Genomic DNA, 25,169 nt, shown 5'->3' on the forward strand with positions numbered 1-25,169 from the left:
CTTAAGAGATGCTGGTGTTTGATTTCAGCCCAATACCCTCAGACAGACACCTGTGTGCCTGCTGTACGGCAAATAAGACTACCCCATTTATTTCCTACTGAGCTTATTTTCTAGCAATATAAATATCCTGCAGCCTTTTGACCACTGCAGAACAGCAGCAGCTATCAGAGCCAGCTGGCATTGCTCTGAAGCTCACAAGCACATTGTGATGTGCTGCACAGTCCAAGTGGGGATACCCCCTGTCCTCCAGCCCCATCTGCACATGGCCACTCTGGGCCAGGCACAGAGCCAGCCCAGCTCTCTGCTGCTGGGTGGGCTCATACTGACTGATGCACTAGCCATGCTCAAGCTGAGCCTACCTCCCTCTGAACTAAAGCTCAGTTCCAGCAAGCAACTCAATGGGAAAGTTCCCTTGAGTGAAGGGAAAACACCCAGTGGGCATCTTCTCAAAGCCAGGAGGTTCCTAGAGCACATAATATTGCAAAGGAAATGAAAATCTCATGCAGATCACTCACTTTCCAAACTCTGAGAATAAAGTCGTGAAAGATAAAATAACTCAAGATTACTGAAATTAATTAAAAACATTACTTCAGGCAAGGCAGAATTAAGCAACACAAGACATACAGAGGGGCATTTCAGTGCAGTTGGTTCCTCTCCCATTCCCAACCTTGGTGGGATTTCCTGGTGGGAAGCCTGTGCTTCCTGGACTCAGCCCCAGCTCCTGAGGGACCCCACGTACCACGGGCTGCAGCGGGGCTCCGGGCATCATGGCATTGGCCAGCTGCATCTGCTGGGCCAGCATGGCCATGTTCTTCTGCTGGATCAGGTTATTGCGGCCGTTGATCTCCAGCTGCGTTTTTAAGTGTGGTGGTGGGTGAAGATATTTGCAGTTTTCCCTTGAACATCGGCCCTGAAGAAGAGAATGGACACAGTAGGATTAGAAGCTGCATCTTTGTTCCTTATGCCACGAGCTAAAGCAGACACAAGCAGACACACTTACCACATACCTGGAAAAAGAGATCTTAAATGAGCACAATGTAAAAGTCAGAGCCAGTTACTGCTAAATGGGTAACATGGAATTACAGCATGTGTTGTTGGAATCAGAGCAGTTAACCAACCTGATTCTGAAACCCAGATTTAACTCAATGTCCTCATTTCAGTGCTGGGGTTAAGGCTGTTCCACAGCTCTCTGGATGAGATTCAAACCCTGGCAGTACGTGTTGTACACCCCAACCACTCAGTGTACTTCATACACTCAAATGCTTTACAGCCATAAAAAATCATTCCTGTGATCTAATGCAATGTCCTCTGGCTCCCAGGAAACAAGCAGCCTCGCTGCTTCCCTATTGAGACCAGCATTTCTATCCACCTAGGCGATGGTCTTTAAGGAAAGCTATTTACTCAAAGACTACCAGAAAACACCCCAGCCCCAGGTAAACCGTGCTTATGCTTTGCTACCACCAGCTACTACCAAAACACTTACATCCTCCTTGTTTGCATGTAGCTCTGGAGCTCAGGGCACCTTTAACCTTCAATCTTTTTTAATTTACAGATCTTAGCACATTTCCCAGAAGAAATGCAGATTTGTCTGTCTGGGAGCAGGGTTTCCTGCTTCACTTTTATTTCATGGACCTGTACAAATGGTGCACAGAGCGCCCAGGAGCTGGAAGCTGCAAGCCAGGGGCACAGATGTCACCAGAGCATGGGCAGCGCTCACCCCTTGACCCCGCAGCTCCCAATCACCCTGCCACCGGATCCTGCTAACTGCAGCCCGCAGAGCTCAAGGCAGATCTTCATCTCTCTGAACCTTCTCTGAACTCTCCTCCAATCATTACAAAAGGACTATTATAACTGAGAAAATTCAGAGGTGGCAGGGGATGCTGCAGTGGCCTGATGGGCCACACCAGCAGAGCAGGGGATTAACCCAATCCTACTGGACTGAAACTCTGGACAAATGCTCCCGAGGCTCCCCAGCACGCCCCTCAGGGCCAGCTGGGTGCCTCGGTGTCCCAGCAGTCTCACGGGGTGCTTTGCCCCAGCTCTGGGCTCAGCAGGGTCGGGCAGTGCCTGCTGAGCTCAGCTCAGCCCCTCTGGACAGCGCCGTGTCTGCAGCAGCTGCCACGCAAACTCCTCACTCTTATTTGAAGCGTGACTCTCCTTGCAGCAGTAAATCTTTTAATCTCATGCTGCCTCTCCATTTCTTTTTTTGGTGTTTATAATAGATTTATTTCCTGCTCTGTATAGTTCACTTTCATTGTCACAAACGAAAAAATGCCATCCACTCCGGATGGGAGCAGGACGTGCCTGACCTTGCTGTGTTCAGCCTCCTGTGACGCCTCATCGGGTGCAGCACAGGGCTCAGCATGGTCTGGTGATCAGGACTTGGACTGGGAGGATTTTTCACCTTGCTTTCAGGGGAGCAGGAACTTGTACCCATTCCCAGGCACCCTCCCACAGGGCAGAAGCATCCCCAGCTACTCCCCACAAAGCACAAGGTGCTTTGTGTGAACACTCAGAATCGTGGAAAACACAGCAAACTCGGACAAAAGAAAATGACCAATCACGCCTTGGAAAAATCATTTCCAAAATTCTACATTCTGAAAATCCAGGGTATTTCTAGAAGACTTGGCTTCTCTGACAGGTGTGTTGGATGATGTCAGTACATCTGGGTTTTTCAGACCTGCACACAGGTGAACAGGAGCGTGCCCATCTCTGTGTGGTCACCACCAGGCTCTTCCCCACAACACCAGATTTCTGGGAAGTATAGCACACCCTGTTTTTAACATCCCACAGTAAATGTTAGCAATACAACTGCAATTTTTGCTTTCTGATAATAATCTCCTTCCAGAAAACACCCTAATTGCATATTTAATAACACAAAAGCTTTCTTGGGATTCTCTTCTTAGACTGCAAGCTCCTTTACTCGCCGAGTCTGTGATTCTGTAATTTGAAGTGGCTATTCATGGTCAGACCTACAACCCTCTAACACTGAACGGCCTACCTCCTAAAAACAGAAGAAGAACCTCCTTGTGGCAAACAGAGACTCCAGTGAGCGCTACACATCCCAGCTGCCCTGCGTGAACACACCACCCCATCACTGCTGAGCAGTAATTAATGACTGGCAGAGCTGCCACTCACTGAACCACGTGGGGATGCTCGGAGGGTGCTGGAGCTGCGTGTTCCCTCTCTGGGGGCTCTGCGGGGGCTGCTTCCCCCGGGCTGGGCTGCCAGAGCTGCAGAACCAGCAGCCACGCTCGGCAGTGCAGCTGGAACACACGGCACGCTCCTGCTCCAAAACAAACACACAAACAGCTCCCTCTGCCAGGAGCACAGATCGAGCACAAATCCCTCCTGACCCGAGCAGGACGATGGATGGCTGCTGCGTACCATCAACCATTGCCTGTAAATGGTAAAACTATTCCTCCTGGCCCATGTGTTTTACCGGAAAACATTTAACTCCATGTAAGCTATGGTTTCCTTTTTAAAAATAAACTGTTTGCAGGCGTGTTGAGGCTGCCTGCCACGTTCAGAGAAAGCTTTTTAATGTATCCCAGGGCCTGCCTGGCTGCCTGCAGCCCATGACTTACACCTCTGAGGCAGTGAGAGGCAGGGCTGCAGTCACTGAGCCTCCACAAAGCTGATGCACAGCCTGTTTGCAGACAAGCCCAGCGCCTGCTGGAGGGGTCCCTGCACCCAGCCCTGCCCCTGCCCGACGCGGTGGGACCACCGGGGCCTCTCCCCAGAGCTGGTCCCACACCGTAACCAGAGCTGGTTCAGGGCCAAACCCAGAGCTGGGGGCAGTGCTCGCCCTCCAGACCCTGCAGCTCCCCCAGCTCACAGCCCAACAGCCTCCCATGGAGGGGCTCTGGGTCTGGACACTCCCAAAGAACTCTCAGAGCAAGCAGAATGCCAGCTGAGGGCAAACACACATCTCAGGGCAAGGAGGTGAGGGCATCACCCCTGTGGAGCCCCCTCAGCTCCCCCCAGGGCTGCTGCTGCGGCACAGGGATACTGATGGCAGCACTCCGCAGACAGTTTTTAAAGTGAATCCTTTCATGTGAAAACACACCAAAGTGACCACTTAATGACGTCTCTGTGTGCGACTCTTGTACATAAAAGCCTCAACCCCTCTAATGGATCATTTGGCTTGCACAGCTAATAGCACTCCTACCGGAGTTGTCCTACTGCCATGAAATACAACAGGATTTAAAAAAAGAAACAAAAAAGCAAACAGAGCAAGCAGACTGCCAGCAGGAAACAGAAGGAAAGACACCAGCTCAGCAGCAAAACCCTCCCTGCTGCTCCTGCTGTCTGTGGGTCCCTCCTCCTCCCCAGCCCCAGGGAAGCACAGAATGATCCCCAGTGCCACAACAGTGGCATGAGGATGGGGATGGGGACACGGATGCAGATGGTGACGTTCACACCTGTGCCACTTTTCTTTGCACCCACAGTGATGTCAACTCAGCACCTCTCCAGCCCTAGCCACCCTGACTCAGGGTAAGGTGGCTGCTAGGATACCTCTAATGACCCCAATTCTCATTTCATAACAGCATGAGCAAATGCATCAACTACATATGGGCATACAAGTACTTACATAAATTCTCTAACTTTTATACATTTTATTTATATTTATGTATTTTAAAATGTATGTGTTTTAACATTTGTATAAATATTCAATACAAGATGTGGTTGATCTTGGTATTACTACAAATGTTTGTATATCCCCATGTCTGTATAGACACCACATACGTATCAATCCATCAATATTTATATTGACACTCCCAGGACACACAAACTGTCGCCTGGGATTGAGCAACACTTCATTTCCTCCCACCTGCCCCTAGGCAGTGCTGTACCCCAGGACCCGAGGGAATTACGTTTTTCCAGGGGTGCAGAAAGAGCAGCCTCCCCCCAGCCCGAGGGGCAGCACGGGGCTCACAGCACCATTGGGAGCCACAAGCTCTTCCAGTGCTGCCAAATCCTTTTAGAGGCATCTCTGGTAACCCAAATGGTGCTCACTCAGGCATGCAATGACCCACAATTTAAGAGGAGATGACTACGACTTTCTGTCCGGATCAAGTAAAACACAGGGCAGATTTAATCTGTTTATCGGTGCAGATTGCCACGGTGCCCAGCTGCAAGTGGCCAGGACAGAGGGATGCTGAGCAGGCACTGGGATTGCTGTCATCCAAATCCTGCTCACAGCTGTAATCCCCTGACAGTGACCCGGCAGGCAGGACACAGAGCACTGCACAGAGCCCTCACCAGGAATTTGCCCTGAACAGACCAAGCAGATAAGCAGCAGGAGAGGGGTGAGGGCCCATCCATCAGTGTGCCCATCCTTCTGCACAGAGCTCGGGACTGAGCCCATCACGGGCACCCGCTGCACCGGGACCGCAGCTGGGCACCCCTGGCAGCTGCCTTTAGCTGCCAGAGACACCACATACCCCCAGCCTGGCATCCCCTGTCCCACAGGGCAGGACCCGCATCCCCCACGTGCACTGATGTGAGCAGGGACAGAACAACCCCCTCCAGATGTGCACACGGGCGAGGGGTGCACAGGCTCCAACGCAAGGACTGGGGGAGAGGGGCAGAGAGAAGCCCCCCTTAGTTGGGTGCACTGCCACCCTGACAGCAGGCAGGACCTTCAGCAGGGCATTTTCACTGCGGCGCTGTTTGACATCTCAGCTCCCGAGCAGATGGCACAGGGAGCTCCCGGGGGCTCTGTCCCCAGCCTGGCGTGAGCACAGCAGTGCCCGCTCCCTGCGTGCCCGGCGCACACCAGGGCAGCGCCGAGTGCCCCAGAATTACCGTCAGGGCCACAAACCGCCCGTGCTGCCACAGCACAGCACCGGCCTCCTGCAGCTCCGTGCCTGGCAGCTCTGATGTTTTCATGGCACAGAGCCTGCCCTAAAAGCACTGCTGAGAACTGCAGCCCACGCCCCAGACACTGGAAAGCACTGCTGCAACCCAGTCCTGAAATGCCAGCACATCCACACTTTGGGGGTTTTATTGACAGAGTTTATACAAGAATTATACCTCTCCTGATTTTCTTGTTATCCTTTTAATTATATTTTTTCCTTGTTTTTAGCAAGTACAGTATCTTGACATGCTGTTTTAAATACCATTTAAATATTATTAGAATACATTTGTCAGGAAAATATATTGACTGAAAAAAAATTAATTCCCCAACATCAGTGGGGAAAGTATCAAAATATCATTCTATTCAAGTGAAGTTAAATGATAAATTCTGACTGAAATTTGGGAAGTTTATTAAACTTAATTTCAAAAAAGGATTTGAGTTTACAACTGAGCACAGGTGAAACAAAGCACTCTGAGGGGAAAAGCTCTAATTGTGAAATTTCATAGCATCACAGAGTATCATTTCATAGCATCACAGAGTCACAGACTTGTCAGGGTTGAAAGTGACCTTAAAGATCACCCAGTTCCAATCCTGCTGCCATGGGCAGGGCACCTTCCACTACCCCAGGCAGCTCTGAGCCTGTCCTACCCAGCCTTGGACACTTCCAGGGTTCCAGGGGCAGCCACAGCTACTCTGTCAAGCTGTGCCAGGGCCTCACCAGACTCACCACCCTCACAGAGAAGACCTGGCCCTATCGTTACAGATAAGTTTTCTGAAGCCAGGGTCAGCTCAAACGGGAACTGTTCTGAGGATCAACGCCAAAGCCTGGAGATATGATTTCAAATGATCCTGAGCTCTGCTCCGAGGTGGCACTTTTCTCAGAATGTGGAAAGCAGGCAGTGAGCCCTCCCCAGGCGGACAGCACCAGCACAGGTACCTGCACACAGGAGCAGAGCAGGTCCATGGCACGGGGGAGCAGGGGCTGCTGGCACCTGAAGAGCACCAGCTGCGTTCCCAGCACAAGCAAGTGTACAAAGGAGCACACGTTTGAGCTGGCAGCATGAGGAGTGATCCTGACTCTCTTTCGGCAATGGCACACGGAAACCCCCGCGCTCTGCTGGCACCCGACAGAACAAACCCAGCACGTTCCCCTGCCGGGAGCCCACGGGCTGCAGGGCACCCTGTGACATCCCTGAGAGGAGCTCGGAGACGTGACCTGATTCCCAGGGACACAAACAGCTCCTGGTCCCCGACTGCAAATGGCAAGAGATGTTTTACAACACAATAACCTGCCTAAGATGGACAGATGCTGCTTAGTGACATCCAAACCCTTCTACTTAATTACTGCACACCTCCAGTACTGCCAAAGAACCCCGAGTGGCTGTGGAGGTGGTGGGAGAGCTGTCAGGACTGGGACAGAGGTTCTTGGGCATTACAGAACCCACAGCCTTTCAGAGCAGCAGGGACACTGGCGTGGGTGCCATACCCACAGACAGGCTGCCTCTGGCAGCTAGCTGACACCAAGCTCTGCCTCTGGCAACCAAAAATGTGACACTTCTGGCTTTTCTGTACAGTTTGCTTATATGATAAACAAATGAAGGCCATTCAGAGTACTCAGTAATAAAACAAAAGAGAGGCCAATACAGCACCCCTGGCACCCAGCACAGGCTGCTGCACGAGGCAGGGTGCACAGGGTGCGCTGGAGCAGGGCACTGGAGCTCAGTTTAGTCTGATGTCACCACACCACTAAACACGAAGCTTGGAGATCAATTTCCACAGGGGGCTGAGGGCCACTGAAGCCCATCACAGCAGGCAGAAGGTGGAAATCGAGACCCCTAGAGCAGCACAGGGCGAGCCACAGGTTTGACAGTGAAGGTCCCTGACTGTCACCACCACAGTGCCACTGACTGAGGTGTGTGAGAATGGCCAGTGCTGCCCTGCCTTCCCTGCAAACCCCAAGGACGAGAGTTTACATAGGAATGGAAGGAAAACAACTCAGAGCTTCCAGTAACAGGACACATCAGGCCAGTGGACACCTCTTCCAGCCAGAATCCCACTGTGACTGAAAGGACAAACCCACAAACACACTTGAGTAAGGCAGAAAGCACTGCTATTGTCCAACAAAAAGTTTAGGAACTAAATAAAGTTGAAGAATTTCTCTTTTGGAAAAAAAAAAACAAAACCAAAACAACCAAAGCAAAACCAGGGAATCTTTAACAACTTCTAAGAAAAAATTCCATCTGTTTTCCACAAGAGGGAACTTTTGACAAGACAGTGATTTCCTACAAAACACCCCTTTAAAATCAGTCAGCGCAGCTTCCCAGGACCTGTGGCAGAAAGGAGACCCTTAATCAGCAATTCAGGAGGAATCAATGAACCCAGCCACATCCACCTACGAGGGCAACGCACAAGCCCCAAGGCACCCCCAGCTCAGCAGCAGCCCCAGCACCATGGTGCCCACCCCAGGGCACTGCCATGTCCCACCCCGGGGCACCACCACATCCCCCTGAGACACTGCCAAGTTCCCCCTGTGTGCCCCTGCCAGGGACCACCACACCCCCCTCCTATCCCACACCTTGCCTCCTTCCTTCTGTTGGCTAGCAATTAAGTACCCCTGGTCACTTCGAATTTTTTTTTTTTTAAAGCTCATACTGTCTAGTTTCAAGTGAAAATCAAAGAACAATCATTAAAAGATAAAGATGAGGCTGACAAAAACTAACCTTGCATCTTTCCTTAAATGTGCAAGACAGACAAACACAGCTCTTCTCCCTTTACTCTCTACCATATCATAATTATCACGTAAGTTGAACTGTTAGCCTTGGCCTTCGTTTCTGCATGTGTCACCACCATGAAACCCATGGAGCCTCAAGGGGTACGTGCAAGGTAAAACAATTAAAATTAGTACTTGTAGTGATAAAGTGCCACAAAAGAGTAAAACAAAGGAGAGATGCTCTTTCCCTGGCATACCCAGCCCTGCTGTAGCCTCAGGGTCATGAGTGGTTTAATTCTGTGAACAAGAACCTGTTTTTCATGCTGTGACATTTATGTGTCAGTTTTCACACCCAATCTCTGCCAGGCACTATTCATTTCCTATGAGTTCTGTCCCTATTTGCTTGCAGATAAAGTTTCCCTCCCCACCTGTTGAAATTGCATGTAATTAATTGTACCTGGGCACAAGCACCACCCGAGCCAGCAGCAGCTCCAGCAGGACCCGACCATGTTGCTGGGGACCCGAGGACCTGGCGCTGGGATGTCTCCTGTCTGTGACACAGCAGCACTGTCCTCTCGGGACACGGGCACCTCCCGGGCCCCACTGGCACCGTCCCACCCTGCCAGCACCGGGGGAAGTGCCTCCAGCTGGTCCGAATGCCCAGGATGTCTGAATAAGCCCTCGGTGGCAGCGCAAGGCGAGGCCCTGAGTCAGCTCTGCATGGCCACCCCAATACACAAAAATAGCTTGTTTATTGCTCCTGAGGTGTTATTTTTACACCAGCAGCACTGGTGGCTGTTTGCTGTGCTGGTCCCAGCGGAGGCACGTGGTGGGGCCAGGTGCAGGAGCTGGCAGGGTGCTGGGCTGGGGACATCCCTACCCGCCTGCCCACCGTGCCTCGGAGCAGAGGGCTCCACGTGGGGCTGGGAGAGCTCCAAGACACCTCCAGCCACTGCCACCCTGCCACCGTGCCCAGCACGCAGGGACCATCACCTCCGCCTGCCCATGGCACCAGCCAGTGCCTCCAGGCTGCCCCCGGAGCTCCGGAGGGAAACCCTCTCCTGAGCAGCTCCTTCCATTCCCACCATCCCAAGGAAAGCCTGCCAAATCCTGGCGTGCCCGTGGCTTCCCGTCAGCAGGAGCAGCGCCCCTGTACACACGAACACGCCCATCAGCAGGAACAGCTCAGGGCAGCGCTGCGATGCCGCCCGGCTGCGCCCATGCCAGGCGAGCGCACATGGTGAACCCAAGTGCAGCTCTCCCTCCACAGACCAAACAGTGCCCAGTGCATTCCTGCAGCACCCAGGGAACGCTCTCCTGGGCTTCACAGCTCTTTACACACCCTGCCTTCAGTGGAAGTAAGTCCAACGGATGGAAAGCGAACATCCCCAAGGGCTGCAAGTAGCAAATAAAGAGGCAAGTGGGAACGGGACGGAGCACAGTGGGACAGCGGCAGAGGAAGCTGCTGGCAAGTAAATATTGCCCAACACGACAGCAGGATTGGGGAAAAACTGACAAAGTGGAATAACAGGAAGCTTAGTCACTTCTGGACAAAAAAAGTGAGCATGTGAGCGGGGCGGAGGGGAGCGGAGCGCCGGAACACCGGGATAGATGGGAGGGCTGGGACGGGAGCGGCGCTCCACTGGCAGGGCAGGCATGGACACCCTGCCGTGGGCACTGCCCTGGCCATGGGCACTGCCCTGGGTGCCCCACTGCACCAAACCCTGCACACACATTGCAGGGTCCTGCACAGGCAGGGCAGGCATGGACACCCTGCCGTGGGCACTGCCCTGGCCGTGGGCACTGCCCTGGGTGCCCCACTGCACCAAACCCTGCACTCACACACTGCAGGGTGATGCACAGGCTCCCCCAGGGGAACTGTGACCCCGTTAGCCCACAGACCCAGCTCCTCCTCAGCACAGGGAACACCCCAGCAGCTCAGTTTGGGGTGGACAAGAAAACACCAGCAACAGTCCCTCGGAGAACACGGTGCTGGTGATGGAATTGCCATGGTCTGGTGGCTCTCAAGCCAGCTGATATTCAATCACAGAGGCACTTTGCAGAAGCCTCAGGAGTGGGGAGGAAAGCTCAAAGGAAGATCACATTTTCCTGATGGCAACGCAAGCATCATTACTGTTGAAATATGGTCTGTCCGTCACTGATGAGGGCATAACAGCACTGGGTGTTAGTAAAGGGACTAGAAAAACAAACCCAAGATTTTACTACTTCATCCAGAGAGGCAAGAGAAAAGGCGAACTTGAAGTAATTAGAAGCTAGACAAAGAAAGCCACCAATACATGGCCAACTGATGACAAGCTTGAGTAATAGTTTACTGTTTAGGCAAGTGAGGGAAGAAAAGGATATAAATAACAAAGGGTATAGCAGAAGAGAAATTTAAGAAAACTTAAACTAAGTTTATAGTTCGAAAACTCATATAGGTTGGATCAATCTAAGTAATTCAGACTTCAGGGACAAAAAAATTATACCAAAAAATGTTGATGCATTCAACATCACAAGGTGAATGGAGAGTTGAAAGTCTTTAACAAAGAACAAATTGAAGCAAGCAAGGTAGGAAAGGGAAAGTGTCGTGGGTAAACAAAGGCTGACACATCAGGTGTGCATGGGGCCCAGTAAAAGCTTCCTAAGCAAATAAACACCCTTGGAAGGAGGGAAGGGCTGGAGGCCCCGCCAGCAGCACTGGGAGTCACACGCAGCACCACTGCCACTGTGCTTCTGGAACAGTGCTCAACAGGCCCTGTATCAGCACAGGCTTTTTTCTCATACAGCCCAGGAATAATTTCCTGCACTAAGTGCTTTCCAGGCCTCTTAACATTGATACTGCAGATCAATATTTCACAAAGCTGTCTGATGGACTTGCGTACTCATTTAAGCATCTCTAACAGGCAGTGCTGCTGTAACTACACACTCTGCATCCCTGCTACCTTCCACCCCAGAGGTTTGGACTCACTGACTTTCACATGAAACAAAATGATAGCAAAATAACAGAACAAAAGACCTACTGTAAGGCAGTGTGCAAATAAAGACAGTATCTCTCTGCTCTGTCCACACCAGTGCAGTGCAAATATAATTACAGCTACCAGGAAACATTGCTTGCTCTCAGGAGCTCTCCAGCCTCCCTCTGTTAAAGCCTCTGCATAGGCTTTACTTCTAAAAACGCAACTCCTTGTTAGAACAAATACTTAACAGAGCAGGACCAGGTGAGAGCCTCTGTGTGCTCAGGAATGCGGCTGCAGGGTGAATATTTGATGCAAAAGTCTGGAAAAGCTCAACTCTGTCAGTCACACACTGAGGAGAAAAACACTCAGAAAAGCTTATGAAATATGTGACAATGACACCGGAGGAGCAGAAAGAACACACAAACAGCAGAAGCTGCTTTTCAGTGTCTGTAAGGCCTCGCAGAGCTCATGGGCATGCAGAACACAGAGGTGCAGATCCACCTGCCCTCGCCACGCTGTGAGCAGAGCAGTACACAGGTGTCAGGATTTATTTTTCTAAAGTTAAATAACCACAAAATATGCCAAGCACTGCTCTGCGGTCAGAATTCCCTCTGTTTATTTTCACAGGGGCACTGACAGCTGCCATGCCCTGTCCCAAAGCAGGGCTGTGCAGACAGCAGCAGTGCTCTGCTCCTGCCGAGGGAAGCTCGGCTCCAGCACCCATCCCAGCAGGAGCTCACCCGGGAGGAAGGAACAAAACCCCAACGCAAGGGCACAAAGGAAAGAGGAGTACTGTTTTACAGATGCAGACTTTCTGCAGGAAGCAGCATTTCCAGGAAGAATTTCTTTTCAGAAAGGGTGGCCAGGCATGGGCTGCCCAGGGAGGTGATGGAGCCCCCAACCCTGGAGGTGTCCGAGGAATGACTGCATGCGGCACTCAGTGCTCTGGGCTGGGTGACAATGTGGGGATCAGGCACAGCTTGGACTCGATGATCCTGGAGGGGTTCTCCACCCTAAATGCCTCTGTGGCTTCTGCTCCTGGCAGTCTGATGTCGCTGTAGGACATTTCGGCAGTGTCACTAGCTAGGCACACGCTGAGCTACAGGAAATGCCACCTCTGCAGATACTCTGTGTGTGTGTGACCTGAAGACTCAAACGCTCGCACTTCAAGTGTTCAGCCACATAGCTGGTGGGAAATGAAAAACTTTCCATGTGTGGGAGCCAACAGAGCTGATGAAACAAACAGGAACATTCAGAGGGAGGACTGGCGTATCATGATCTCATTGCAGAAGCACTTTTTCCCCAAGTTCAGCATGTGTGAGGCAGAATCAAAGCTCCAGAGATGAGAGCAACAGCCTCGGGGCTGGGTTGCAGGGCTGCCTTACAGGTGCTTGCTCTTCAAAAACCTGAATTCTCTTTTAATATATTTCACTTAGATCTGTGAGAGGAAACAACTTGTTTCTGAGTATTAAAAGGAGATAAAACAAATATTGAATTGCTCTATTTTGCTTTTTTTACGTGAGACCTGTCTCACTCTAAAAGTAGTAAAACAGCAAAGTAGTGAAATAGAAAACGAGAACTTTCTACCCCACAACCTCCCTACAAAGAACAAGGTGACAGGGACAGCTTTGCTCACCATTATGCCCAAGAGCTCAGAACCCCAGCATTCCAAGGCGCTGGAGATGTCCTGTTCCCAACAGCTGATCCTGCTCTTCTGTGGCACCACAGCCTCTGGGAATCCCTGCCTCTGCAGCTCCCAGGGCTCAGACAGCTTTTACACAACATTAAGGAGCAGAAGCTGAACCAAATAATTTGTCAGGTGATCAAACAGAACTTGAGCAGTCACTCAGTAACACTTAATTATTTGTCATTTAAACAAAACAGAGAAGAAAGAATGGAACAACCACAGATGGTGCTGGACAACTGACCTCCAGAAAATGATAAAATCCAGCAATGCTTTCCAGATTTTAAATATTAAACACGAGTGTATCTTTAGCAACTACAATTTTAAATTTTTTTAAGCATAAAGTAGCTTCTTAATTCACAAAAGGTCTTTGTAGTTCTGAATGCTCCTTTTTGCATACAAACCAAAAGTCAACACACAAAACACACAGCCTAAAAACACTTGGAGGAGTAATATACATACAGACATATATATAATATACTAGCACACACACACACACACCAATAGCCTACAGTGTGTGCAGAACTGAGCAGAGCAGAACAGTTGACAAGTATAACAAGTAATTTCAACCTTCCACTGTTGCTACTTTTTCAGTGTCTAATTCCTTAGATATCTAAAATTACCGGAAACATCTAAACCATAAATATGTGACAAATGCTGCGCAGAAATATTTTATATTGTTACAAACATTGGAATGTGTTTAGCCAATGGACTAAACATGAACAGGAGACTCCACTTCCCTTCTGATTTTCAGTGCCGGACTTAATGAAGCCAAATGCCAAAGGATTCCAAGGCAAAACGAGGTGTGCTTTTCTTCACGGTCGAAAAAAGAAAATCCATCTGCAAATGTTATTTTTCTCTTCAGATATATTTAATCACACCAGCAACCATGTTTGGAACTAGGTGCAAAAGACCTGTTGCAAAAAGCTGGCAGAACGTGGGAATAAACACACTTTGTCAAGGAATCTTGGAGCCTGTCAGCACACATATATCTCTGGTATCGCCTGATCTCCCTGGCTTGTGTTTCCCCTTCCCCTCCCATGTGCTCACACACTTCAGACAGAGCCCTCTCTCCTGTGTTATCTGCCAGGTGCTAAAACAGCATCTGACCTCTTCAGCCTTTTGTCTCTCTTCTGTCCCACACTTTAATTTCTTTCTCTCTTCTGCCTTGTCTTCTCTTCTAGTTAGAGACTTAATCACCTTTTTCACTTTTTCTCATAAAAAATCCCCCGTTTCCTCCTGTTCAGTGCAGCCATGGAGACAAACCCAAACCCTGTCGTGGCTGCAGTGAACTCACTCTGTGCTGCACGTCTGTTTTGCCAGCTGCAGCTCCACACACCATCACTGCTGCAACAAACGCCCAGCCTGGTGAGGTGTTTCCTGGACTGACCAACCCCCCACAGCCTTCCAGTATCACCTGGAAATCCAAATCACAAGTTAATTTGTTTACTATGATACGATTCCTTGTGTTCCACTGTCAACAAGAACTTTGCATTTTAAGGTACTTTACTTGGAATTGAAGTTGCCATATCCATCCATCCATCCATCCATCCATCCATCCATCCATCCATCCATCCATCCATCCCTTGCCCAAGGGAAGCACCTCATTCTACTCCACAGACACAAGGTGCAAAAAACAACAAGCAGACTCTTCTGTTAGTAGACTCTTCTGTTTCCTCTAAGGAGTGTTCAGTGAGCAGGAAGTCTTTAACCCTTTGGTTTGCCCAGCCAGGGGCTTTCCCAGCTCACCTGCATTTTTATTTGGTTACAGCCACTGTAGACATCCAGGCTGCCTCCTGACTCAGCTCACTGCAGGGAAAATTTTACCAGGGCACCAGACAAGCAATGGTATGTCAATGCAGATGATTTTCTGAATGCACTCTACAACCAGAAAGCAAGCAGAATTCCAGGAACAATTTCCCATGCACAGCTGGCTCTAAACACTGACTCACTGTAAGGAAGGGGACGGGACAGCAGAACCAGCAGCCTGTGCAGCTGCAGCTCGGCCTGCCTCCGGTGGCACAATGTACTCTGAGCTGCTGCCTGCTGACGCCGAATTCTACACAAATTCTCTCTCCTGAGCCAGACAAGGCTGGAAAGATGCTCTAAAATTAAAAAAAACACAACCTCCTCCTTGCCCAGTATTGAATAGCAGCACTGAACCTGTACAGGTTTTTAGCCTGAGTCCCACCAGGATGAAGAGCGAGCAGAAAACAATGAGTATTACTCCTGCAAAGTGGTAGCTACCTACTACACCTGCAGCTCCCCCAGCTTTGCTGCCTGCCCCAGGACTGCAGGGTTTTCCAGCATGCCCACACACAAACCCTGTCTCCCAGGGACACCACAGACCCCTGGAGCCGGAGCCAGCTCCTGCCCATGACCCACCCCAACCTCAGACTGCCCTGCTCCAGCTCAGATTCCATGGAATGTTTGCTCCTCCTGGTCCCACAGGTATATCCCCCAACAGAGGTGGCCTCACAGCCACCCACCTCCACATCCTCACAGCTCCCCCTCTATGTGAGCTGCCTCCTGGTCCCCTGAGCACACGTGGGCACTTGCCCTCCCACAGAGTGGGCAGTGTGCACACACACTAAGGACAATTTCCATACTTTGCAATTCCTCCCTTTCAGATTTAAATCTCAATCTCACAACCATTTATTTCTCTATGGAAGCCTGGAATTAACCCATACAAATTCAGTGAAATCGCACCAATGCTTTCTCCCAGAAGTGCTCCTCTTTTCAAACAGCACTCTTTCTCTTTTTGCTAAGTCTCTGTACTATTTTGCCAAGTAAGGAATGGTCCAGAGAAATCTGGAGCTGAAGAGAGTCTTTCCAGGAACTTGACAGGACTTGAAGTGCTCTGAGATGAAGCTGGATCCAGACCTGTTCCCCAGCCGGCCCCTTCCCCACTCCTGCTCCCGTCAGCAAACTTGGGAAGATCAGCATTCTCCCATCAGAGCCCACCATCCCCTCTCTGAACAGACAGAGACCTTTTTGGGATCTCCAGGGCTGAGAGCTGAGAAGTTTATCCAGTGACTGAAGTATAACAAAAAGGCAATCTGAGGAATCAGCTTGCTAGTGCCAGGGCAAAGCCCTCCAGAAGCACTACACTGGATTTCTTCTTTAAAAATCCACTTCATCAGATGTATTTTCCTTTATTTCATCAAATATCGCAGTGCTTTCAGCTACCTCAGTGTGTGTTCTGCATCAGTTAAGTCCTGAGATGTTTCCTAATGAAGAGGATAAGTCATAAGTATTTCAATAAATTCAACCGTGAACCCAAGGGTTTTCTTACTCGCATAATCCTGTGTTTCAGGACCTGCCGATTCACTGCCAACTTAAATCTTATTTCAACAGCAGTAATCCTCCTAGTGGCACTGTGAAACGAGGGACAAGGCAGACCTCTGGATCAGGATAAAAGCAGCTCCTGTTATTTCCTAGGGGCTGGCTGAGTGCTGCTATGCAGCCCCGGCGCAGGAGCAGCCCCAGCCCGGCCGCCGCGAGGCTCTGCCAGGAGCACAGCCCAGCACGGAGCATCTGACGGGCCTGACCCTGGCAAAGCCCAAAGCCCAGAGCCCAGAGCCCTGCTGCTTCCCTCTGCAGGGATGTGTGCACCTGGAGGAGGGCTGTGGCCTCGCCCTGGCTGCGCCCGCTCACCTGCAGCAGAGGCTCCTTCCCAGGCATCGGACACGGGAGCAGCTCCTGGCACGAGGCGCAGACTCCTAAGCAGTAGTTCCTAAATAACATCCAGCTGGGCTAACAAGGCTCTGCAGTCCCAACAAAGAAACACCAGCATTTCTCCAAAGTCAAAAAACAGATGTGATCATTCGCTCTTGAATGTAATTTGTTGCTTCCAACAAATTTCAGTGAGCCTTGGCAACAAGGCATCTGTATTTGGAAAAACAGACACTTGGGGTCATCCTGGGAAGGAGACAGGCCTCACAGGCTGCTCCTGATCACTCAGTTAACACTTGGGACCAATGTCTGAATGTTCTGGACATGAGGTTTTCTTATTTTATGCTTCTTTACATCTTCCCTGCACAGCAGTTCAGAATTTTACAGATTTTGACTATGCCCAGCAGAGTTCCTGACTGTAACAGGAGCCCACGCTGGTTTCTATTATGCGCAGCCTTTAAGAAATGACAGCGCAAATGCTGCAGTGCAATGTTTTAATTTCTACTTAATTTCTTTCTGCCAGAAAGGCAGAGCTGAAACTGTAAAATGAGCTGTGAAGGCTGTAGTTAGTTGTAACTCCTCTGTCCAAAGACCTGATAAGATTTCAAAACACCATCTATCTTCCCACAGAGGAACACACGTGCTTTCAATTGTTTGGTTTGCTAATGGACTGTTTGCCACTCCACCTAACAATTGCCCCATTTTCTCGATGTGTTTGCCACTTTTCCCTTTGCTTCCTCTTCTGGAGCTCAGCCTGCTGGCAGACACGAGCTGGAGAGGAGAAAAATGGCAAATCAGACCTTAGGAATTTGAACATTGTTTATGTTTTCATTTTTTGCCAAGGGTTACTGCTTTACGAGCTTCCTTGGAATCAGCCATGTGTCCATCTGCCTCCCAGCCCTGAGTCTCACCTCATGCCTGCACCCCGAGTCCTGCCACCGCCCCACGCTCCAGGGATGCCAGATACCACACAGGTAAAACTGCCCAAGAATCACCTGCTCAGGTGTTCTGGGGTTCTTCTTTTGCCTTCAGTGAGGAAGAATCAGACCCATGACCTGCCATTCTCAACATGATTAGTGCAATAAGCTCACGGGATTTTCTTTTCTTTGTATTAAATGAAATAGAGTTCTTACTCTGCACCCTTAGGTAAATGTCACACAAGGGAGAACAAGTCCAAAAAATCAGTCTTTTTTTAAGTAGTGACAAAGTAGAGAGACTTTGGTAGAGAGATTTGAGTAACTAACAATTACATCTCTGAGGTAGATGAAATAAGATGCTCATTAATTTCAGCAATAATAATAATAATAATAATAATAATAATAATAATAATAATACACTTACATATTTTTAAGCCTTCTTGGTAAAAAGTGGCAGTCACTTTTACAGAGTTCAGGTGTTCTATTTTAAAAAATAAACATTTCTACATCAAAAGATAAAATACTATCATACCAAGTGCTGGTAGGTCTCAGACACTAGGCACCAGAGCTTCAACCTCAGACATCATCACTGAAGTGACTTACACTTTTGGATTCCAGCTTTTTCTTATAATGAAAAAAAAAAAAAAAAAAAAAAGGCAGAGATATGTGGAAGTTTAAGACTTTCCAGCTGTTACAGAAAGAGCAGAAAAAGCTTTTACACTTTATTGGGACACCCAGCTTGAACATGAAGGAGCTGCCTGAGCAGGAGCATAACTTCAGAGACCAAAAGCTGACTTGGAAGCGCAGCACCTGTGGCACACCTTATCTCCAAAGCCACAGGCTGGGACTCGTGTTTGCCACGGCCACCGAAGCCACGTGAGGGTCAGATCACTTCGAAGCAGCAGGTTTGGGAACACAGCAGCCCCAGCAAGCACAGCGGGGCAGTGCCAGGGTAGCACCGGGACAGCACTGGGGACAGCAATGGGACAGCAATGGGGACAGCAATGGGACAGTACTGGGACAGCAATGGGGACAGTGCTGGGGACAGAACTGGGGACAGCAATGGGGACAGCACTGGGACAGCAATGGGGACAGAACTGGGGACAGCAATGGGGACAGCAATGGGGACAGCAATGGGGACAGCAATGGGGACAGCACTGGGACAGCAATGGGGACAGCAATGGGGACAGCAATGGGGACAGCAATGGGACAGTACTGGGACAGCAATGGGGACAGCAATGGGGACAGAACTGGGGACAGCACTGGGGACAGCGCTGGGGACAGCAATGGGGACAGCAATGGGGACAGCACTGGGACAGCAATGGGACAGTGCTGGGGACAGCAATGGGACAGCAATGGGACAGTGCTGGGGACAGAACTGGGGACAGCAATGGGGACAGCACTGGGACAGCACTGGGGACAGCAATGGGACAGCAATGGGGACAGCAATGGGACAGTACTGGGGACAGCACTGGGGACAGCGCTGGGGACAGCAATGGGGACAGCAATGGGGACAGAACTGGGGACAGCACTGGGGACAGCACTGGGACAGCAATGGGGACAGCACTGGGACAGCAATGGGACAGCGCTGGGGACAGCGCTGGGACAGCCGAGCCCCTGCCCCTCCGCTGTGTGACACTTTCCCCAGCACAGGGCTGGCAGTGGCCATGTGGCAGCCTGGCTGCAGTGACAGTGGCCTCGGTGCATCTGCAGCTCCCACAAGATTTGCATCTGACATCCATCTCCCCATTGTTCAGACATCTTTATCTCAGCTTTCAGGAAACGCGGATGACTCATCTATCGGAACATCTGACGAAGCTAACGTAATTTCAGAACGAGTTCTACTTCGGCTTATTTTTCCAAGAAAAAGAAAGAAGTAAAAATGTTTCAAAATTATGGTAAAAATCAAATTTCTTTTGCAAACCAGCTTCCTGATTTAGGAACTTGAGATTATTTTTGCTGTAGACAGTCTAACAGGCTTTTAGGCATCCAAATTTAGGAAAAAAATCCTACGGCATTTAAACAAGGCAGAGCCAGAGCTGGAGCTGACTCAGCCGCTCCAGCGCATAATTTGAATACACTACATAATCATTCTTGGTTTAAAATTATCTTCCTAATATCTAAGGGCCAGATTATCCCACACACATTCATCTTGATTCACGGCTGCCCTAGGCCAGCCCCGCAGGTTCCATTAGCGCTAATTAGGCAGCGGGATGATAACATCTCCTCGCTGGGGCTGTCCCAGCCCTGACCTCCTGCAGCACCTCGGAGGTCACAGGACAGCCTGGCTGCCTTTCGCTCGCCCCAGCGGCTACTGGTTCTGCTCGCAGGTAAGAAGCAGCTGCAGGTGTGCCCACAGGACGTGTCTGCAACCAGAGAGGTGTCCAGAGCCCAGTGCCAATTCTGGTTCTGCTCGCAGGTAAGGAGCAGCTGCAGGTGTGCCCACAGGACGTGTCTGCAACCAGAGAGGTGTCCAGAGCCCAGTGCCAATTCTGGTTCTGCTCGCAGGTAAGGAGCAGCTGCAGGTGTGCCCACAGGACGTGTCTGCAACCAGAGAGGTGTCCAGAGCCCAGTGCCACTGCTCCACACAGCACAGCAGGAAGCCTCGGGAGGCAGCACAGCTTCCCTGGCTCTAGCCCTCTACAGTTTGTGCCTTCATCTCACAGGAGGGGGAAATGGTGATTTAAAAAAAAGCGCTTTACCCAAGCTGCAAGTTTCACTTCTGGCATCTATTTTTGCCTCTCCCGGCAGGGCAGGGCAGGGCACTGGAGTCTGGCTGCGGCGGCTGCGCACTCGGTGCCTCTGTCCCTGTGCCCGCAGAGGACGCCTGGGCCAGGGCCAGCGCCGAAGGGCACTGCCACTGCCCAGGGTCCCCTCCGAGGACCTGCTCCGCCTGCCCGTGTTCCGAATACAGCCGAGCACACGGGCCATCTCCAGCTCGGAGGAGTCCTGCCAGGGGCTGCAGCTCTGCAGCACTCACACCTGCCTGACGTCAGCTCACACAGCAGTCGCTCCTAAGGCACACCAGGTCTTGGAGTGACACATCACAGCATCACACAGCGGGCTGGGCTGGAAGGGACCTTAAAGGTCACCTCATTTCAACTCCTGCCAAGATGCAGGAGTCTGTACAGAAAAATTCAGTGACTAAGTATCTGTCTTATGTTCAAGAGATAATGCAAGAATAGCTGTATAATTAATACTAATATTATATACACTAATAAGAAATCAAATATTTTAACATTAAGGTCAATTTTTCAGCGTGCTGCTATTTTAGTAAAGAACAAGGACATTACATATTGAATTACTGAAAAATTAAAAATTACTTTTGAATATCCAAACCAAAAATCTTTTTTAATCTGTACTGAAGTATTGACTGACCTTATAAGGTCCAGACAGAGCTGGTGCAGCATCTCCCTAAATTGCTTTTGCAGAACATCTGAAGTTTGGGACATTGCAGCAAGGTAACTCAATGACTGGACAGCACACACCAAAACTGACACAGCTGAAACAAAACCAAAACTGAGCAATGGCTTCAGCAATGGCGATTGGACTGGGAATTCCCCAAAGGGAGATATTCCATTTTCTATTTCCCCGAGGTATTCTGGTACATGGTACAGCTGCTTAACTACCCACCCTGCCAGGGGCTGGGGACCGCTGGCAGCTGCAGGCGCCGGGCCCACGCCGGGACACCGCGGGATCCTGCCCCGGATCCCCAGGAGCCTCTCCAGCACACAGCAGCTCAGCCATTGGCAAACCTTTCAGCAGGAGCACAAGTAAACAGCTCTGGTCAGCAGTGTATTTTTAAACAGCAGATTCTTTCCCAGCTCCCGGCTCAGCCCCTGCACTGACTCCACAGGGCAGCAGCACACTCCTTTCCGAGGATCCGCAGCAAGGCTGTAACGTTACCCACGGTTATCACCCACGGACCTTGCTGCGCTTGGCAAAGGTCAGCCTTAGTTCCTGCATTGAAAAAGGAAGCGAAGAGCCCTGCTGACGGCAGCAGAAGGGCCAGTCACGCTGCCGGGGCTGGGGAAACCAGGCCAGGCCGCGGTCCATCCTCCCTTCCAGACACCAGCTCACGCTGCCGCCCGGCTCCAGCACCAGCAGCACCCCCGTCCAGCACCGAGATTTTAAGGCACTTTCAGCGACCACTGACATCGTGTCCGGGTGGCTCTAGCAGCTGGCTTCCAGCCTTTCGGCCAGATCCTCACGATGACAAGCGGCAGGCCAGCGGGGTCAGGCCGCGGTGGCCAGACGCACGTTGCTGGGAAACCAACCCAGGCACACTGCGGGTGCTGCTGCACCAGCAAAGCCGTGGTGGCAGTCACAGCCCCTCGCCCACAAACGGGTCAGAGGCTCTGGGGCCAGGCCTGTGCTCTGGCAGCACCGCCATCCCCACGGTGCCACCGCGCAGCCGCCGCCGGCCTCGCCGACACGCGGTGCCACCGCGTCCTCGTGGTGACACCGCGGGGCTGGGACTCCCCCCTGGCACCGGCAGCCCTGGCTCTGCTCCTACCTCCAGCACGTGCTTAATGCATAAAAACATCTTGTTTTCACCTTTTAAAATTAATACCCTGCATGCATGTAATTGCTGTATTTAAAAATAAATTGAACAACAGAGAAACAAATCCTTTCAGTATCTGCAAGGGAAGCCATGGCTGGGGGTGATGGAGCATCTCAGGCCTGAGAGCACTGTAGAGCTTTACCCTGATCCCTGACCAGAGACAAGACACACTGCGAAGCTCGGGACGCTGAGGATTTGCAGAGGCCGCCGTAAGCCCCTTCCTGCCCCACGCACGCTGCGCTATCCCGGCTGAGCCACGGGCTGCAGGAGCTGCTCCAGCTGCCTCCCGAGCACGGGCCACCAGCAGCCAGCTCCGCTTCCCGGGGCCCAGGAGGAGAACATCACACTGCAGAAGAAGCTGACAGACAAGTACACTTCTGCTTCCGAGTTTTGATTTTTTCATTACTCTGCTGGATTAATTCTGTACTGTTTGTGGTATGAGTATTTGACATGTTAGGTTACTTAAATCATGAAAAACCGAGGGAAGGAGCTGGGACCTGCACATTTAACACCTGACACGGCAGCTACAGTGAAACAACAGCCCTGTATTTATGGTGCCTAGCTGGGATGTGCCTCCTGAAAACCCTCTGTGCTCCTGCACATCCAGAGGCACCTTGCCTTCTGTTAAGTGCTGTCCTTCCCTTAAGCCAGCGCACTTGGGAAAAAGATGGGATAACCACGCCAGTGCCAAGCACAGAAAGGCAAGCAGGGTTTTCACAGGCACCTGAATAACCCAGGCAGGAAAACACTCTTCTAAGGTTCACTATCAGCTGTCCAGATACACCAACAACCCGCTGGTAGTTACGAGATGGAAACAAATCCTCATATTGCTTACGTGGTTTGTGCTATTAAAAACAAAGAATCCTCACAGTGACTTTGCTGTTTCTACGTGAAGTGCCCTTTATTCCAGCTACAAGCAGGGAATAATTTGGAGGCAAAGAATGAGCCCCTGTAGCCATACTGGAGAATTTGAGCCCTGCCAGACGTATTTTCCCTTCGTTCCCTATATCCTTCCCCTTCCCCTGAGGAGAGCAGCAACACAAATCAACAAGCATCAATAAAATAAAAGCAGCAAAACACTCCACTGCTGGCAGCCAGCGCTTGCTCCTGTTCGGCTGCAGGATTTCTCTGGCTACAACTGCTTCTTTCATTAACCATTTATCCTTGAAAATAATGTAATATTTACTCACTTTCAATGAGTCAAAGCAGGCGATTACGCGTCCGTTTTCAACTTGGCAGCTTTTCGACGGGTGTGCAAATTTACATTCCGTGTCTGGTCGTGAGCAAGTCCCCCTTTGGAACTCCCTACACACTTCCAGCGTTAGCCATTTTGTGTCCCGGATCGGTGTGACGCTAACAGCCATCTTTAGATTTTACAGGTAGTTAAAATTTCCAATAAAAACGGGCACACGAGTAGCTGAACTGATAAACTGGAAATTATGGAGGTGCCACCTCCAGAACGCTTTTTTTTTGCCCCGCTCCCTATTTTAAACTGAGTACGTGTCAGGCTGGGTGGCTGCAATCTCGAGGAGGGCTGTGTCAGCGGAGTCGGAGCGCGGCGCCGTTAGCGGGCTCGGAGGGCCGGGCCGCCGGCCGGGTGCGCTGCGGGAGCGTGGCCGGGACTAGCCCCGCGCGCTCCGCATCCCGGCCGGAGCGCGGCCGCGCGAGCACGGGGAGCCGGCGGGCTCCGGCAGCAATCCCGAGCGGCTCCCGGGGCGGCGGCGGGCAGGTGCCTCCAGGCAGCGGGCTCGCAGCGGGCTCTGCGGTGCGACCGGGATCGATTAGTTTGGCATAGACAGATGCAGCAGTTTAGAGCAACGACCGACACCGGGCTTAGGCTGGGGTTTTTCTCCTCCTCTCCTTGGCTTTCGGGCAGCAGAGCTCTGACCTTCGCGGCACACTTTAGTGCACAGTGCAGCGGCGGCGGGGGAGCGGCGCCGGACCCTCCTCCCGGCGGGCGCGGGGCTGGCAGCGCCGGAGCGCTGTCGTCGCAGTCTAGCTGGCAGCAAGCAAGGCAAAAGCAGCGGCTGCTCTAGAAGCGGTCCCAAGCAGCAGCGACGTCAGGAAAGGCACTTCTTAGTACCAACCTGTGGAGAGAAGAGACACGTTACGAGCGGGCGGCGCGGGCGCCCCGCGAGCCGCCGCCCCGCGCAGGGCACTCACGGCTGCGGGCGGCGGGGCCGCGTCCCCGCGCGGGGCCGGGCGGCAGCTCCGCCGCGGGCCAATCGCGGCGAGCGTTGCAGCGACACTCCGGGCAGGGAGCCAATGGCGGGGGCCGTCTTATGAAAGGTCGCGCCTGTCAGACGCCGGCCGCGCCGCGCTGCCCCGAGCGCGCCCGCCGGGGGTCGCGCGTGCGGCCCGGCGGAACGGACGCGCGAGCCCGGCGGGGAACGGCACCGGGAACGGCACCGGGAACGGCACCGGGAACGGCACCGGGAACGGCCCTCCCCGCCGCTCGGCCTGACCGCCCGCCGCCGCTCCCCGGCGCGCGGAACGGCAGCGGCACCGCCCCGTCGGCCCGCCCGCCGTGAGCACCGAGCCCAGACACGCTGACCCCGGAGCGGCTCGGCCCCGGCGGAGTCCGACCGCCCGCTCGGACACGGCCAGCGGCACCGGGGCCGCGCCGACAGCTCGGGGAACACCGGCCCTGCCCGCAGGAGGAGCGCTCGGCCCCCGGCCCGGCGCGGCGGCAGCTCCGGCCAGCGCGAACCCGGCGGGCAGGAGGACAAACCGGGCAGGAGGGCAAACCGGGCAGGAGGGCCGGGAGGGCAAACCGGGCAGGAGGGCCGGGAGGGCAAA

The 25,169-nt window shown here is 51.9% G+C and overlaps 1 protein-coding gene across 26 annotated transcripts in view; it reads right to left on the reverse strand.

Annotated features, from left to right (window-relative positions):
* The window catches only part of MBNL1 (muscleblind like splicing regulator 1), a 65,780-nt gene that overhangs the window by 21,151 nt on the left and 19,460 nt on the right, over positions 1 to 25,169 (reverse strand). For 13 of the 26 annotated variants that reach the window (XR_014957432.1, XR_014957436.1, XR_014957437.1 and 10 more), the window contains exons 2-3: positions 23,561 to 24,457; positions 668 to 910 (exon numbers count right to left, since the gene is read on the reverse strand). Coding sequence is in view for 15 of the 26 variants with exons in the window: in XM_085588095.1 (XP_085444221.1) it covers positions 668 to 910; positions 23,561 to 23,734 (417 nt within the window). In the remaining 11 variants the exon portion in view is untranslated. Of the gene's footprint in view, positions 1 to 667; positions 911 to 9,030; positions 9,183 to 23,560; positions 24,458 to 25,169 lie in introns of those variants that run through there. The other 13 variants (XR_014957438.1, XR_014957440.1, XM_077785766.2 and 10 more) reach the window with 3 other exon arrangements.

The sequence above is a fragment of the Lonchura striata genome, chromosome 9 (assembly GCF_050655825.1).
Source record: "Lonchura striata isolate lonStrDom1 chromosome 9, ASM5065582v1, whole genome shotgun sequence".
Classification (NCBI taxonomy): Eukaryota; Metazoa; Chordata; class Aves; order Passeriformes; family Estrildidae; genus Lonchura; species Lonchura striata.